The following is a 17,001-nucleotide window of genomic DNA, read 5'->3' as shown; positions in this document are numbered from 1 at the left end:
CAAACCAGATCCTTGATGGGCTCATGCGACTGAAAAGTTCAGGGCTGGCTCCGGCTTCAGGCAGAGTTGGATCCGGGTGCTGGAGGGTGGGCGTTCCCCATCGCTAGGCTCCGCCCCCTCTGGGTAAGCTTCGTTCTCACACGGGCGCGCTCAGCACAGGGCAAAGGTGGCCCCAGCAGCTCCACGCCTAGCACCCTCGGTGGGTGAGAGCCGCCTTCCCGCCAGTTCCGTGTGCCTTTCTCTGTCTCAGGTCCTGTGGCCGTCCCTGAGCCCATCCCGGCAGCAGATGGGAGTTTATTCATGGGCCAGGCTGGGTCACATGTCTACCTCGGGAGCCCCAGCTGAACTGCATGACTCGAGGGTGAGGGGGAGAGGGGTGCCACAGGGAGAGAGGGGTGCAGAGGGAAAGATGGCTGCTGTAGGTCCACAGTGGGCTCCGGAACCCATGGCCTGATTTTGTCCTTTCTGGAACTTTCTGGAACTTTCTGGAATTCTCCTTGTCCTGCCCACATTCCATTCTCCCTCTGTCTCATGGCATTCGAGTGCAGCGTGCTCCCCCCCCAGTCATTAAAACTCATTCTTCCATTGGGCAAAACTCAGATTCATCACCTCCTATTCTAATTTTTTGTGTTTCATTATTTTTTTTTAATTTTTTAATAAAAGCTTTATTTTTAAAGTAGTAGTTACCCTTGGGGGAGGCAGTGACTAAAAGGGGCTCTAGGGTGCTGATAATTTTATAGTTTTTTGATCTGTGTCTTTTTTTATTTTATTTTTTANATTAATTTTCTGGGTTGTTTCCTTGGCTGTGCAGAAGCTTTTAATTGTTTCATTATTTTTGAGAGAGAGACAGCATGAGCAGGGGAGGAGCAGAGAGAGAGAGACAGAATCCGAAGCAGCTCCAGGCTGTCAGCACAAAGCCCGATGTGGGGCTCGAACCCACAAACCGCGAGATCATGACCTGAGCTGAAGTCGGACGTTTAGCCGACTGAGTCCCCCAGGTGCCCCCATCACTTCCTGTTCTAAATTCGTGTCTGGACCTTGCTCCTCCTCAGGAGGGCTGGCCCCGGGGGCAGGAGCATTTTTCTGCCCCCACAGGTCCTTGTTTCCGGTTTGAAAGAAGGCCCTGGTCCCTGCCCCACGGTGACCCGATCGTCAGTCCGGGCGCGACCATGGCCAGCGTCTCTGGAACAAGGTGCCAGGCTGTGTGTGCAGATGTGGGTCCTGCCCCAGACCCGCGGCATCGGAAATGCGTGCGGAATTAATCCGACGCTGGTGCCCGAGGCCGCTCCCCGCCCACCCCACCCCTGCCGGCAGCGGCGCGTCACGCAGCACGTGTGGGCTCCTTCCGTCCTCAGCGTCTCCCGTCGCCAGTGCCGTCCACGTCCCCATCGAGTCCCGACTCCTGCCCCGAAGCCGCTTCAGGAGCCCGGCCTCCCCTGCGGCGCCCTGGCCTCCTGCAGCCTCGGTCTATTTGCTCTGATTTCGTGCTCCTGGAAATAAAGTTCCTTGTGGGAAGGAGCCTTCCTGCCCCCTCGGCAGGACCCCCCCCCGGCAGGACCCCCNCCCCCCCTTGGCTCTTTTTTATTTCTTTTTTTGAAAGAGACTGTGTGCATGAGTGGGGGAGGGGCAGAGAGAGAGAATCGGAAGCGGCTCCAGGGTCCAAGCCGTCAGCACAGAGCCCGACGCGGGGCTCGAACGTACAGACTGCGAGGTCATGACCTGAGCCGAAGTNGCCGGCAGCAGTCACGTGACGGCCCCTCTTCCTTCAGGACCCGGGGAGGACCGTCTCTTCCCTCCACTGAGGGGATGACGTAAGGAGTTTCAAAGGAGTTATAACGTCGAAAACGACAGGTTGCTTGAATGTCCCCAGTTGCTGCTTCCGTCNCGTGGCAAACCCGGGCGCCCACTGCCCGGTGTCGCCGGGGCCTCCGTGGGCCGGGCGGCCAGGCTGCGCCCTGCGGGGCGGGGAACGTGGGTTTGCCCTCACGGAGCCCGCGGCCGGGTTTCCAGCGGGAATCGTTCAGCACCTTCCAGGGTCGGCATGAGAGCCGTTTAGAGAAAGGCTTGATGGGTGAGCGCCGGGGGCCGAGGAAGAAGGAGCTGATGGGGACTCGTTTTACCTTAATCCCCTCCTGAAAGTCCGCTTCTCCAGGTGCGGTCACCTCCCGGGGTCGTGAGGGCTAAGACGTCCGCGCACGGCTCAGCCCGCGTCAGGCTCGTAAACACTAAGGGGCAGAAGAGAGTAAATCAAAGCGTCCACGAGAATTCAGGGGTGGGGGTGGCTCCAGAGAACCCCCGCCCCCCCCACAGCAGGGACAGGAGTGGCCTGTGTACACGAGCGTCATCGTAAGGGAAGTGTCCGGACCCACCGGCCCACAGCACGTATGTGCCCTGAGCGCTGCTAGGTGAGGCTGTTTTCCTGGGCCCCGGCGCCGTCTCCCTACCTCCCACTGCCCGTCGCCGCGAGCCGACCTCGGTAGAGCCGGCCTACCCCGCTGACCCTCACAAAAGTAACTCCCTGAGCTCGTGGGCGGCAGTATTCCTGTTTCAGAAATGGGAAGAGCAAGGCACAGAGAGGTTGAGCGGCTTGTCTGAGGTCACACAGCCGGAGGCAGGCTGTCAGACCCTTCTCCTGGCCCTGGCTCCCGTGCAGGCCCTTGATCCCCGGAGCTCCCACAAGTGGGGGGCTGCCCGGGTCAGGCGGGTGCAGAGCCCAGAGCTCGGGCGACACAGTGTCTCACTGGATCCCACGATGATCTCGGAATTTAGGACGCACTATTTCCGGTTTTACAGACAAACAAAAGAGGGAGTCCCGGGTGGTCAGATGGTTCTCCCGAGCTCAGCCGCGCGGCCAGGACGGAGGACTCTGCACCACCACGGGGGCCCATCGCGTGCGGGTCCCACCTCACCCCTGCCTCAGAGCTTAAACTACCCTCTGCCCCTCCTGCGGGCCTGCGTCCAGTACTCTCGGAGAGACCTGGTCTCCGCAGCCCGGCAGGCGGTGGGGTCTCTCGTCCCGTGGGGCCAGGCTGTTCTGGGGAGGGCGGAGCAAGTGTCCAGGGGCTTCTGGACGCTCGATCGACACTCCGTTCCCTGTCCCTGCAGGCGATGCGCGCTGGGCCCCAGGGCCGCCGTGGCCAGGCCTCCTGAAGGACGCAGGCCGCCGTGTGCGAGGCAGCGAGGGGAGGCCGGCGGAGGCCACGTCTCTCGTTCCGGGTTTGCTGCTGCCTCTCCTTGACCCCGAGGGGCCTGGGCGTGCAGGACGGCAGAAACGGCGGGGACCGTGGCCCCGAGGAGCGCCTTCCCAGCAGTTCGTCCACGCCCTTCCTCCGTGTCCTCCTCGCAGGCTCTGCGCAAGGGGGTCGCCGCGCCGTGTGGGCCACGGCCAGCGCAGGGCCACCAGGCACGGCCAGCCAGCCCCCAAGGACACTCGCGGCGCCCCTGGCCAATGCGCGCACCCCGGGCTTCGGCGGCTGGGAACTGTGTCCAGAACGTATCCCGAGAGGCCGAATCTCAACTCGGGTCTCCGGAAAGCGTCCAGTGGCCGACGAGAAAGCGGCCGCCCCGCGGTGAAGAATTCCCAGCGGAACCACAGAAAGTGCGGGACTCGCTTCAACTGTGTTTCTCGGGCCTCTGTCCGCGGTCCTGGAAGCCTGTCCGGGAGTCACTGCGCGGAGGACCCCCCCTGCCCCCTGGGCAACGCGGGGCCCACCTCTCCGGGCAGGAAGTCCCTGAGCCTGTGACAGACGCACGGCCGAGGCCCCCTTCACGTTGGGGAAAGAGGTTCCGAGCACGACCCCCCAGGGGACTGTGTTTACGCCCATCCAGAGAGCGAGTTTGCTTTCTCGGCCTTTGAAATGAACCAGGACACGACGAGAAGGTGTCGGAGCCGCGTCCCTGGACGCAGACGTCTCGCGGCGCGTGGGACGTCAGAGGCCGCGGCAGGAGACGCGTTCATGAGGGACCCCTGGCGGCTGGGCCAGAAGGGGTGGCCGCGCCCGGACCGCCTCCCGTCCCCTCCAGCCTGTGGCTGTCCCTCCCTCCACCGAGCTGATGGCCCCTCAGAGGAGCCGCACGATGGTCCGGGCCCCCTGGCTGCAGACGGCACGCTCCCTCTGGGTTTCCTAAACCGATGAGGCCGTGGAGGGGGCCGGGGCTGCGCCCCCGGGGCCCCGCCTTCCTATGGCAGACAGTCCCCCTCTGGGGCCACGGGAAAGGCGCCGCTCCCTGATGCCAGATGCGTCCCTTCGGCAGCCGCGGAGGCACTAGAATGAGCCTGTTCTCGCAGACCAGGCCCGGCCGGGAGGGAACCGTGGGCACGGCATCTCAGAGTATCGGTTTCTCCCCTACCCCCGCCTCCCCGCACCCCTGAGAGGGAGGCCCAGGCGGAGGGCAGGGGCCTCGCCCTGGACCCTCCTGCCTGCCCGCCTCCCAGGCTCTCCCAGAGAGCACTTTACCTGGAGCCCACAGGCCAGGGATGGTCAGGCCTGCCCCTGAGCCGGGTGAAGGGAAGGGGCCTGTGTGGTGAGGGGATGCGGGCCCCTGTGTCAGCGAGCGTCTGGGCACAGCCGCCCCCTCGCGCAGGACGGCCCTGGGGCCCCGGGCAGGGAGGCTGGCATTGGTCACCCCCGCCCCAGTGCGAGCCATCGGTGTGGGCCCCGCGGGGCCTGGCGACGAGCACGCTCTCACAGGTGCCTTCTGGTCTGAAAGAGGAACCTGGCATCTTCTTCTAAAGTTCCAGTCTCGGGCTTTTCTAGACAGAGTCCGTATTCACCGGCCCGATGAGTAAAAGGAAAAACTAAGCGGCTTTCATAAAACAGAGGTTTAGTAAAATAGAAATTTAATTCTCTCTCCCATGAAAACAAATCCATAGCCCAGGGCTGTTGAGTTCCCCACGGGGGCAGGGCCTAGATGTTTCTCTAGATTTGGTTTGTATCTTCAGCATAGCTCGTACTACATAGCCCAAGATAGCGGCAGGAGATCCAGCCGTCGTAGCCACGTTCCAGCCGGCAGGAGGGAGGAAGGAGGGAGGAAGGTCTTCCTGTCTTCCCTCAAGGACATTTCCCAGAATTCACTCACCACGCTGTGTTGACCAGAACTTAATCCCAAGGCCACAGCTACATGCAAGAGAGTCTGGAAGAGGTAGCCTTTGTACTAGATGGCCGTACGCCCAGGTAAAAGTCAGGGGTTCATTTACCAAGTAAGGAGGGAACAACTGGGAGACACTTGTCTCTGTCTGCCTCCCCTGCCCTCGGGCAGGTAACACACAGAGGGTGTAAGACGCACACATTTAGGGTTTCGATATCATTACCAAGACTTGCTTTAGAAGCATGGAGTAAACATTAGAAATCAGCCAGTCCACATCCTTTATCCAAATTAGGAATCTGAGGCCCAGAGAGGTTAATCAAAAACACTGAGATCACACAGCATCTTCATGGCATCTAATTCCCAACTCATGTTCAGTGGGGGGTAGTTTTTGTTTTCTCTGCTTCTTAACTCAGGAAAAAAGCTTCATTCTGGAGGTGGGGGTGGGGGGAGCCCGAGCTCCAAGGATGAAATGCCATCCATCACCGGGTCCCTGGGCCGCAGGACGCGGGCGGGACGGAGGCAGGTGTGGCGTGCCCTGGTCTGCCCGGCCCGGAGTCAAGGCGGCCGAGGGCTGAGTGCCGGCTGCAGCGTGCCTGCCGGCGCTGCGCTGTGTGTGCGGGTGGCCCTGTCTGTCTGTCTGTGTCTGTGCGTCTGCTGCCTCACCGCCCCGGGCCCGCCCGGCCCCCGGGTCTCACTCGCTCGCTTCAGTTTCAGGGGGCGCTCTGCCAGGATGAGAGCCGCCAGCGGGCGGGACGCGCCCCTCCAGGCCATGCTGACCCTCGGCTGGCTCACCCTGGCCGTGTCTGCAGGTGAGCCGCCGCGAAGCCGTGGGGGAGGCAGCCGCAGGGCAGGGGTGGGCAGGGGCGGGTGGCTGGGCTCCGGCCGGTCCCTGCTGACCTGCCCCGCCCGGGCAAGTCTCCTCCTGGGCCCCAGTTTTGTCGTCCACACACTGAAGGGGTGGATCAGACCCAGGGGCTCCAGACCCAGTGTCTGCGGGAGCCGGACAGTGTGGCGGGCCACGCGGGGACCGTGGTCTCCTGGAGGAGACGCGTGGACGCCCTCTCCTCGAAGCAGAGGAGATGCTGTGGGGTACCTGGCCCCCCTACCACTCTCTGGAGATGTAAATACGGGGCAGACGCCCTTATCCCAGAGATAACAGAACAAAAGTAAAGCGACTTCTTTAACTGACATGCAAGGAATCGTACCGAATTCCTCCTGGGGTCACAGCCCCCCGTCATGGACTTTGTTCTCTGCACCCCCTCTGCTCAAGAGACAAAGCCCTTGTCCTTGGAGCCCAAGCTGGGAGCTCGCGTCCATCCCTTCTGACCCTCCGTCTCCACCTTCCCCAGGCGCCTGGGCATCAGGCCCCAGGTGGAGGATGCAGGGCAGAAACAGGCTGCCCTCAGTGCAGGCCCGAGGCGTGGGTTTCCCTTGCCCAGAACGGTCCTGGCTGCGTGCCACCCACGTGGCTCGCCAGGTNCAGGGCAGGTGCGAAGGCCTCAGGCCCTGGCAGAGCCAGCCTCCCTTCCTCCCTCCTTCCCTCCGTCTGTCTGTCTCTCTGTCTCTCTCTCTGAAATCTGACAATAACATTTTTTCACAGAACTTAGTAGTATGTAAATAACACATTGTTATATATTGACAACTTTTTCCCCAAATTACTTTCCTTTAAAAAGACTATGGCGATCGTCATAGCGACTCCGTAGCCGTGACCTTCAGGGTCCCCGTGGGAGACGTGGCGGCTCCAGGAGTCACTGCACCCAGGGGAGCCTGCAGGTGACGGCTGTGCCAGGGATAGATGACAAACCATGTACAGCTCTTCCCTGTTTAGATGCCCCTAATAAGGGGTGACTTGTTCGGAGCAGTGCTGCTCGGGGACACGGCCTGCTGGGTAACACGATCCCTCTGGGCTCTGGGGCTAGAAAAGTAACTAAAGTCAGATTCTCACACGGAAGGGGAGGGGCTTTGTTAACTCTCAGCACTGCTTTCTGGAGCCAAGATGGTCTTGGATTGCAAGTACTCTGGGCAGATCATTACCTAACGTCAGGTCCTGGAATGCCTTCAAGAATCATCTGATAGACCCTCTGTTCCGTAAAGGGAAAAACTGACCCCAGAGAAAGGAAGTGACGTGTTGACAGACGCGCGGTGCACTGATGCCGACATGGGGCTGGGGCCCAGGGCTTCTGGCGCCCACGTGGCTCAGGGCTAGAAGAGCCATCAAGACGCAGGAGGCCCCCCTTGGGCAGTCTTTGCTTGATGAGGGGGTGGCGGGGACAGTGACACCTCTCTGTCCCCGGCAGTGGCGGCCGAGTGCCCTGACCAGAGCCCTGAGCTGCAGGCCTGGAGCCCCGGCCACGACCAGGACCACCACGTGCTCATCGGCCAGGGCAGGAGACTGCTGCTCACGGCTTCTGCCACGGTCAACTCCATCCACATCTCGCAGGGAGGTAAGCTGCTCCCCCGGCCTCTCCCCTGTCCACGGCCTCGGATCCCGACAGGCAGGAGGAAGGTCAGGTGCTCTGGGTTCAGGTCAGAGCGTCTGGCCGGTCGTGACCAGCTGTCGGCTCTGGGTGCAGCTGATAGAGGGACGTTCCCTGGGCGCCCGGGGCACGCCCGCCCCCCACAGCAACGGGCGCAAACCGGCAGGCGGGGTTCACGCANNNCCTCCTCAGGAAAGCTGGTCATTAAAGACCAAGATGCAGCCATCGTCCTGCGCACCCGGCACATCCTGATCGACGAGGGGGGCGAGCTGCACGCGGGCAGCGCCCTCTGTCCCTACCAGGGCAACCTCAGCATCGTGTTGTACGGGAGGTGGGTGCCTGGCTCCCGCGGTTCTCACAGAAGGGGAGCTCCCCAGCAGGGCGACGCGCGGCGCGGGCCAGAGCCGGCCGGACGTGGCCATGGGCGAGCCGGAGGCGCCGGCTGGGTGCTTTGCTTCCTGCGGGCCCGCGCTTGGGTGCCAGACTCCCAGCTGCCCCTGAATGGTGCCAAGCTCAGGGACCCCCCGGGGGGCGGGCTAGGGCGGACCCGGTAAAGAAGATGTGCACGCGGTGTTTGCCTCCCGCTGTGGCCCCTCTCCAGACCACTGAGCGTTCTCGGAGACGGGGACCAAAGACACACAGAGGCCCGCAGCACAGCGCCGGTCCAGGGGACCCCCCACCCCCCGACGTGGGGGCCGGGGCTCAACACACTCAGGCCTGGGAGGAAGCAGCGACATGTAAACTAATGACGGGCACTTTCGCTTGGCTTTCGGCCTCATCTGGGGCTGGATTAGGGAAACCTGGTGGGTGACGCGCCTTCTGGCCCCTAAGTCACCGCGTGTGACCCGGCCCGCAGAGCAGCGAGGTCCCCTCCGGGTTCAGCGCCCTGTGGAGACCCGGCTGATCTGGGGGGCTGACTCCCTCGTAGGGCTGATGAAGGCATTCAGCCAGACCCTTACTTCGGCCTCAAGTTCATCGGGGTCGGCAGAGGAGGTGTCCTTGAGCTGCACGGACGGAAGAAGCTCTCCTGGACGTTTCTGAACAAGACCCTTCACCCGGGCGGCATGGAGGAGGGGGGCTATTTTTTCGAACGGAGCTGGGGTCACCGTGGAGTCATCGTGCATGTCATCGACCCCAAATCGGCGACGGTCATCCACTCCGACCGGTAAGGTCTGCCTTCACATAAACGTGGAGCCCTTCATTCCACAGGCGCTCGCTGAGCCTGGGCCGTAGCCGGACGCTGGTCCGGGCGCTGAGCTACAACAGGGAGCGAAACAGAAGCCCTCAGGTCGAGGGGTCACGTCCCTGCCTCCCCGGGTGTCTGCCTAGAGTAGCTGGATTAACAGGAACACGCAGACGCACGCGCGTGTACACACAACATAGTTCCCGATGGCGATCACTGGTACTTCGGGACAAAGACGTGGCGAGGCGGCCCGCTCTGCGTCAGTCAGGGACGGCCAGGCCACGAGAACTGCAGGGTGAGCGTGAGGCGGGGAGAGCGCGTTCGCCACGGCAGCATGTGCAAAGGCCAGGGGTGAGGGGGGCGTGCTGGAAACACCGAGGGGCCAGCAGGGGGGAGGGGTGCAGAGCAACGGCGACGTGGCGGTGACGTCCGGGTTGTAGGCAGCGGCGGGCGTGGGGCCTCATGGGGCTCCTTTAGGTTTTATTCTAAGTGGGACATGAAGCCCCTGGAAGGCTTCCAGAAGGGTCTGATCTGATGAAAAGAACGTTCTGGCTGCCGTGTAGAGAAGGGGCGAGCGGCGGAAGGCAGGAGGAGAGAGAGCAGGTGCCTGTGACGCTTCTGCGCGGTTTGAGCCCGAGGGCTCGCCCGCCGGGACTCGGACAGAAGCTGTGTCCGTAGAAACAGAGGCGCTGGACAGAGATCTAAGAGGCACGGGGGGCAGTCCCTGCACCCTCCCACCCCACCCCTTCCCCCGCTCGGGTGTGAGCCGGCTCTGCAGAGCCTGGGCTTCCAGCGGGTTCCGGGGCCCTTGGACGGGAGGACCGGCTGGGGGAGGTAGGCAGACGCTGCTGGGCGTTTGGGGGGGGGGTGGGCAGGACCAGGGCACAAGCCGCCGGAGCCCACAGCAGGGAGACGGGAGCTGCCGGGACACAGGCCATGACGCCGGGCGGCCACCCTTCCCCGCGCTGAATACCAGTAACGATCACTGCGCTTTGTGCAAAGCGATGTGTCGACCACTTTGCTGTCTGTCTGTCACGTGTCTGCATAAGCCCCGAGGGCTGTGCATTATCCACGTGGTACAGAGAGAACAAGAACACCGAGGCTCCGTGGGCTCGATGCGCCCAGTCGCAGGCCCGCGCGTGTCGGAGCTGGGATTCACACCCCTGACCCCGTGTCACTTCCGCGGTGCCCTGGGGCGGGCCGCCTGCCGGGGCTGAGCCGTCCCCCACACACAGGAGATGCGGGAAGCCAGGGTGAGCCTGGCGGACACAAAGTACATCAGAGACACCCGCCCTTTGCACGCGAGGTCACCCGGCCGGCCAGCCCCACCCCCAGGACCACCAAAGGTGTCTCTTTGCCCAAATCATGGCTATTCACGCCAGTTCGTGTTTCTAGATCCATTAAAAAAATTTTTTTTTATGTTTTACTTATTTTTGAGAGAGAATGAACAGGACAGACAGAGAGGGAGACAGAATCTGCAGCAGCTTCAGGCTCCGAGCTGTCAGCACAGAGCCCGACGTGGGGCTCGAACCTGTGAACCATGAGATCGTGACCTGAACCAAAGTCAGACGCTTAACCGACTGAGCCCCCCAGGCGCCCCAGATCCATTTTAGAACTGTTTTGCTTGTTAATTCCCAAGACAAATTCTTTTGGAGTTTCTATTGTAATTGCACCAAAACTTCAGAGTTCCGTGGGGGAGGGGGAGGCGTCACGAAATTGTGTCTTTCCTCAGTAAACGCAAATCACCGGCGGTGCAGATGTTTGTCTGAACTCCTGCTTCGTGGGTGTTTTCTGTGGGCGACTGGGTGACCTTCGTCAAGGTCGGGAAGATGGGTGTTTGCGGGAAGAGGAGGTGTTTTCTTTGAAACTCACGGCCGGCGGGGGCTCAGGAGGGCGTCTCGGCCGTCAGGACACGACCATGAGCTTGGACGTCTCTCTGCGGGGCGTGAGCACCGCTAACCCACCTGCCGCCCCCTTAGGTTTGACACCTATAGATCCAAGAAGGCGAGCGAGCGTCTGGTCCAGTACTTGAACGCCGTGCCCCCCGGCAGGATCCTTTCGGTTGCGGTGAACGACGAGGGCTCTCGGAACCTGGATGACGCGGCCAGGAAGGCCATGACCAAGCTGGGCAGCAGACACTTCCTGCACCTCGGGTTCAGGTACCGCAGCGCCGGCCTGGGGCGTGGCGGGCAACCCCATCTGCAAGGCTGGGCGCCCGGGTGTTCTCACAAGCGTAGTCCCCTCTCGAAACACAGTCGGTCTTCCTCGCATGGGCTTGTCCGTTTCTTTTCTTTTTTTAGATGTTTTTAATGTTTACTTATTTTTGAGAGACAGAGACAGAGCATGAGCGGGGGAGGAGCAGAGAGGGAGACACAGAATCTGAAGCGGCTCCAGCTCCGAGCTGTCAGCACAGAGCTGACGCGGGGCTTGAACCCACAAACAGCGAGATCGTGACCTGAGCCAAAGTCGGCCACTTAACCGACGGAGCCCCCCAGGCGCCCCTGGGCTCGTCCAGTTCGCTCAGCCGCTCACAGAATACGAGCTGGACATGGGCACAGCTCGCTCCGCCTTCCCTTTCTTTGGCAAAGGGCCGTTGCTGCCTGGGGACCGGCAGACATCTGTGTAGAAACCATATAAGGTGTCTCTGCCCGGCTGCGCCCCGGGGAGAAGGGCCCCGCCGTGGTCTCCTTTGTCTCCGGTCATAGCTTCATGCCTGACGTTGGCGCACGCGCATCGGCCCTGAGAGGGAACCGTTTGCCCCACAGGAGCCACTCCTTTTTATCACGTTGGAGCCGATCTCCGCACAGTGGGAGGTTGAGGCTGAGGTCACCCCTCCTGTGTCTGCTGCAAGATCGGGGGGCCCCTCCCTTCAGCTCTGCAATGCGGGCGGGGCTGGGGGGATGCTCTGGGCTCCAGGGTGATTTCCTGACAGCTTCTTCTAGAAGGGCCCGGACGGGAGCTCAAGGAGTCAGAACTGACAAGGACGCTTTTGTTAGCAAAAGCTGAGAGGGCTTCCGTCTCCTTGTTAATAAGCCAAAAGGCCAGTGTCTCGATTTCCCGTGAGAGAGAGGTGTGCCGGGGGGCTGGCCTCTTAGGGCCTCAGCAGCGGAACGTAATGGCCTAAGGCCCACCGTCTGGCTTGGCCTGAATTTGCACCTCCCGGTGGGTGTGGCTGCAGGAGGTGACTCGTTCTGTCTCCGCACGGTTCTTGCATCTGTAGAGCGGAACTCGTCGTCGGGGCGTCTGGAGGGACCTTTGGGAGGGATTAGAGCTGGCAATGGGGGCGAAATATTCGCCGTCATATCTGGCGCAGAGTAAGGATTCAAATAACGTTTCTCCTGATAAGCAAAGCCGCCGGAACGACGGATGCTTGGTCACGTTTTGTCGCGGCCGTTCCCCAGGGCACGGGACAGAGGCGAGAAGTACGCTCTTACCATGCGTTTATGTAGAACCACTTTGAAGCACAAACTCAAAACATCTAAAATCAGAACAGAGACGTGGGGCTGAAGTTTTGTGCAGCTATTGGCCCGAGGCTCTGGGCCTGACGAAGTGTGGTGTGGGCGCCCTCCAGGAAGGCAGGCGTGGACGGAGGAGCGATAGTGAAGCGTTGGGGGTGGGGGGGCAGAGCTTCACGGAGCAGAGCTGCAGGTGAGGGCGACGACCAGCCGATTCCGCTCGAGAGGCTGCAGGTGTGGAGGCCCCGGGGTGAGCGGGTGAGAGATGGAAGAGCGCACGGGCAGCAGAGAGGGCTGCGGTGGGAGGGGCCGGGGGAGGCCGAGGAGGTGGGTGGGCACAGGAAGACCTTTCGTTCTGTGCCAAGGAGCGTGGATTTCATCTAAAGGGCAATGGGGAGCCATTGAAGGACCTTAAGCCAGAGAGTGACCCAGTCAAATCCCCAACTTGAATAAAGACTTTCCAAAAGGAAGGCTCTTGGGTACCATCACCTACGGCCATCNGGGGGGGGGGGGTGGGGACAGAAATGGGTAAGAAGCCTTCCTGCCTCACAGCACGCCTTGCCGGAGGGAGTCTCTTCCTCCTCCCCTTTGGGAGCCACAGGCATCTCCTCCCTCCCGAGGCCCGTGCGGCTCCCTGGGGGGCCGGGCACCGGCCCTCGGGCGTCTCCCTTGCGCTGACCCCTGGGGAGGCTGGGAAGAACCTTCCTCTCTTGGAACCCGTGTTCTTGTTTTCCTAAAGGACTCGGAGCACTTGCCCCGACCTGCGTGAGCCTGGCGTTTGTGCAGGTCCGCGGGCTTGTTTGTTTGTGGTTCAGAACTCGGCTCCTGCCACAGCGGGGTCGACCAGCAAACCGCGGGCGAGGCAGGCGGCCAGGAGGCCGGCGCTTGCCAAGAATGGCCCCTGTCCTCCCGCAGCCGGGAAGCCCCCCCGGGGGCCGATCTCCCCCGCACGGCGGGGAGGCTGCTCGCCGGCGGGGCCGCCTCTCGGCTCTGCCTCCGGTTCACGTTCAGACGTGGGAAGAGCTTTACTTTCCCTTGTTTTTTGCAGACACCCTTGGAGTTTTATAACCGTGAAAGGAAACCCCCTCTCCTCCGTTGAAGACCATATCGAATATCACGGTAATAAACAGCTGGCGTGTCTCTGGCCATGAGGGTCTTTCCGAACCACCCCTTCCCTGAGAACATCGCGGACCCCCTTCAATGCCCGTTGTATCCACCTTGTGACCCCAAAGTGCCATAAGCCAATGACTAAGATGATATTTACGTCCGCAAAGGATGGTCACTGACTCAATTCTACACCAATGGCCTGGGGCACGTGGGAGCTGGGAACAATCCAGCAGGGGTAGCATTTGGAGTGAAAAAGATTCTGTGGCCGGGTCCTTACCACCTAGGGGCAGCCTCCTCGCCCAGCGGAGTCTGCAGACGGCACCCTTCTAATCCTAGACAGGAATTCATGTGAGAAATTATGAGGCTCCAAAATAGAGATTTGTTGGAACGCCGGAATCAAACTTCCGTTTATTTTAATGCCTATTTATTTTTGAGAGAGAGCACGCACACATAAAACAGGCTCAGCGCTGACCGCAGAGAGCCTAGCGCGGGGCTCAAACTCACGGACCATGAGATCGTGACCTGAGACAGACGCTTAACCGGCTGAGCCACCCAGGCGCCCCTCCAAAGTTCGACTTTTAAAACAGAAGCACAAGAAGGGAGGGGAGATATAATCTGCTTCCCAAGTAGAAATATTGGCCTGAAACTTAAAAAAAAAAACAAAAAAAAAATAGCTCAAGACCCCTGGGCGCGGGGGCCTTCTCTGCCCCGGAATGACCCGGCTGAGTGCGGGGGTGTCTGGTCTTGCCCGCAGGGCACCGAGGCTCCGCTGCCGCTCGCGTGTCCAAAGTGTTCCAGACACAGCATGGCGAGCTTTTCAACGTTTCTTCATCCAGCGAGTGGGTTCAAGGTGAGGATTCGGGAAAACCCCAACGGTGGGACAGAAGAGCGGGACTTCCTGTCTTTGCAAAGCAAGCGTTTTCCTCCTGCAGCAATCAGGCCGCTTGACTGCTGTAGAGTTAACTAAATTTGCAACGGACGGAAAGCAGTCTCTGATGAGTCAGTCCAGCGCGGCCAGTAGCCCAGAGGGACGCCCTCCCTCTAGAACTCTCTGTGCCAAGGAATGCACAGGAGACAGCTGGGGGGGGACGGGGCGCAGAGAGGCCCCCCCCCCCCAGAGACGGGCTTCGTCCTGGCTGCAGTAACAGAGAGTCTGTCTTGTACTCCTCTTAGCAGATGGGAAAGTCAGTCAGAGGTGCTTCTAACGGAGACGTGGGGGGCTGGCAGACGGCCGGCCAGTCGCCGGGGCCCCGACCCAGCGCACCCTGGACGCACGGGGCTCGGCTCCGGGGATGCTTGGGGGCCACGCTGAGTGGGACGTGCCCTCGCCGACCCTTCCTGCCTGACCCTGCCCTTTGCTTTCTGTCTAGACGTGGAATGGACAGGGTGGTTCGACCATGACCAAGCGTCGCAGACCAAAGGTGGAGAGAAAATTTCAGACCTCCGGGCGGCTCACCCGGGAAAAATCTGCAATCGACCCATCGATATACAGGTACTGAGCTTAAAACAATCAAATAGTTTTAAAGACTTTTTTTTTTTAATTTTTTAACATTTATTTATTTTTGAGAGAAAGAGACAAAGCGTGAGTGGGGGAGGGTCAGAGAGAGAGGGAGACACAGGATCTGAAACAGGCTCCAGGCTCTGATCTGTCAGCACAGAGCCCGACACGGGGCTCGAACTCACGAGCCGCGAGATCATGAGCTGAGCTGAAGTCGGACGCTCGACCGACGGAGCCTCCCAGGCGCCCCTAAAATCGGTGTTTGCTCAGGATTTTCGCTTGGAGTTAGAGTTACTCTATGCAGAGGGGACCCTGACCTCGGCACCATCGTGACAGTGCTGAGTAGACACATAGCCCTCACGACCCCCAGCTTCGCGGGCGAGACCGTTCTCTGGTGAAGGCTCTCTCTCCACACGGCCACGATGCTATTGCGAAGGACGTACCCGATTGAGTGGCCGGTGGTGGGCTTCCCCAAAGCACCTACTTCCTTAGATTTAATTTTCTCTTGCAACCCCGAATCGTCCAGCCTTCGTTCTGAAATAGCCATCATCTCCCTCCTCTAGGAAGTCCAGTCCCTTGCCAGCCACCCCCCCCCAAATCAGGTATTTCTGGAAATCTGTAAGGAACGCTTACCTGTCCTGCAGGACCCTCCCACTCTCTGCTCCGATAGCTGCCCGGCTCCCGCCTACTATGTTTACACGACCACTCCTCTGTGCCAGCTTATGTTGGGCATTTCCCATTTCCCCGTGCCTTCCGCCCACCCCCCTACCCACGGCACAGACACGGGCTCTTTTCCTGCGTCGAAGCACAGCGAATCCCAGACTGAATATTAAATAAATTTTACTGGGGCCTTGGCGACACCCATGGAGACAGGTGATAAACGGGCACGTGTGTAGAGTAGAGCATGGCGTCACCGCTCGCCAGCTCCGTCAGCCAAGAAGCCCCCAGGGACCCAACCCCAGGCTCCCCCCCTCCCAGCACCCAGCTTCCTTCCAGCAAGAGGAGTGTCCTTGACAGTGGGTCCCCGGAGGGCCAGCTCTCACTCTCGAGGTCTGGAGAAGAGTCAAAGATGAGCTGCAGCCCGCCCACCACCCTGGCGCTGGCCAGCATCCGCGGGGAAGGGCGTCCCTGACGATACCCTGCTGAGCATCGCGGTCTCTTAGTAGTTCACACCTTCCGCTTCCAGAGTCAGATCTCGGCTTTCTCTTGGCAAAACGAAGACCCCCTGAAACCCAGTCAAGGCTCAGGGCGCAAAAGCGAAGGCGGCACTTTCTTGCAAGCGCCGACGGCGCGCTTTGCTCGCATCCGAGATGCCCCGCCCCTTCCCAGCTACAGATGCTGGTCAAGTACTTCCATTTCCTCACGCACAACAATGCGGATAATAATTGCTCCCCTGTGAGATTATTTTGTAGACTGAATGCAACGGTATATGAAGGGCCCATAAATTTTTTTACTATTTTCCAATTTTATTTTATTATTTTATTATCATAATAGGACTGTTAATTATTTTATAATTGCTAATTCCTAGCCTTAGCTTTTCCCGAAGAGCAGGCAGATCTGCTATTCCTGTTTCTGTGGACGAGCCGGAGCCCCCCCACCCCCGAGATGATGGGTGTGAGTGTGTCGCTTGCAGGAAAGGGCCGAGTTTAATTAGGGCTGAGCTCACTGCCGCATAGTCCTTCTTTGAAGCCAATGACAACAGATACCTGCTGTGTTCACAGTAATGTTTCCTGAACGCCCCCCCGGCCACCCTTTTATTAAGCAGGTTGGCTACACTTGGCCTCCCACTTCCCCAGCCCGGGCCCTCTGGTCTGTGTGCCAGAGAGACAACAGCTGTGGCCTTGCTCGGAGTTGCTGTCCGACGGCTGCCACGGCCCCTCTGCAGACACGCCCGGGCCCCGCGATGAGCCCCAGCTGCCAGGGGCCACGGCCTCCCCCGAGCCCGTCCCGGAGTCCCCTACGGGGCCTCCAGGCTGCCCGCCCACCGGTGCCCTTCCCCGAGACCCCAGTCAGTGCCAAGCCCTGGGCTCCTCGCCCGCCCCGGGGCCTAGGAGCCAGCGGGAGGCAGAACAGGGAGGCAGGGCGACTCGCCCCGAGGGCAGCGGGGGGTGGGGGCGGGGGCACCAGCTGTGCGCCGGGCTCAGTGCGGATCCGAAGTGGCTCTGCTGCGCGCTGGCTTGGCGGACCCCGTAC

General features: G+C 60.8%; 1 protein-coding gene across 1 annotated transcript in view; it reads left to right on the top strand.

Annotated features, from left to right (window-relative positions):
- The first annotated feature begins 5,776 nt into the window (after positions 1–5,776).
- The window catches only part of CEMIP (cell migration inducing hyaluronidase 1), a 46,851-nt gene continuing 35,626 nt past the window's right edge, over positions 5,777–17,001 (top strand). Inside the window, exons 1-8 of the mRNA XM_077774295.1 lie at positions 5,777–5,897; positions 7,386–7,532; positions 7,758–7,896; positions 8,494–8,730; positions 10,728–10,907; positions 13,252–13,322; positions 14,065–14,160; positions 14,681–14,802. Coding sequence (XP_077630421.1) covers positions 5,819–5,897; positions 7,386–7,532; positions 7,758–7,896; positions 8,494–8,730; positions 10,728–10,907; positions 13,252–13,322; positions 14,065–14,160; positions 14,681–14,802 — 1,071 coding nt within the window. The 5' untranslated portion in view covers positions 5,777–5,818. The remainder of the gene's footprint in view (positions 5,898–7,385; positions 7,533–7,757; positions 7,897–8,493; positions 8,731–10,727; positions 10,908–13,251; positions 13,323–14,064; positions 14,161–14,680; positions 14,803–17,001) is intronic.

The sequence above is a fragment of the Crocuta crocuta genome, unplaced genomic scaffold (genome assembly GCF_008692635.1).
Source record: "Crocuta crocuta isolate KB4526 unplaced genomic scaffold, BGI_CrCroc_1.0 scaffold7, whole genome shotgun sequence".
Taxonomy (NCBI): domain Eukaryota; kingdom Metazoa; phylum Chordata; class Mammalia; order Carnivora; family Hyaenidae; genus Crocuta; species Crocuta crocuta.
Note: the sequence above shows the minus strand (reverse complement) of the source record. Positions and strands in the feature narration are given on the sequence as shown.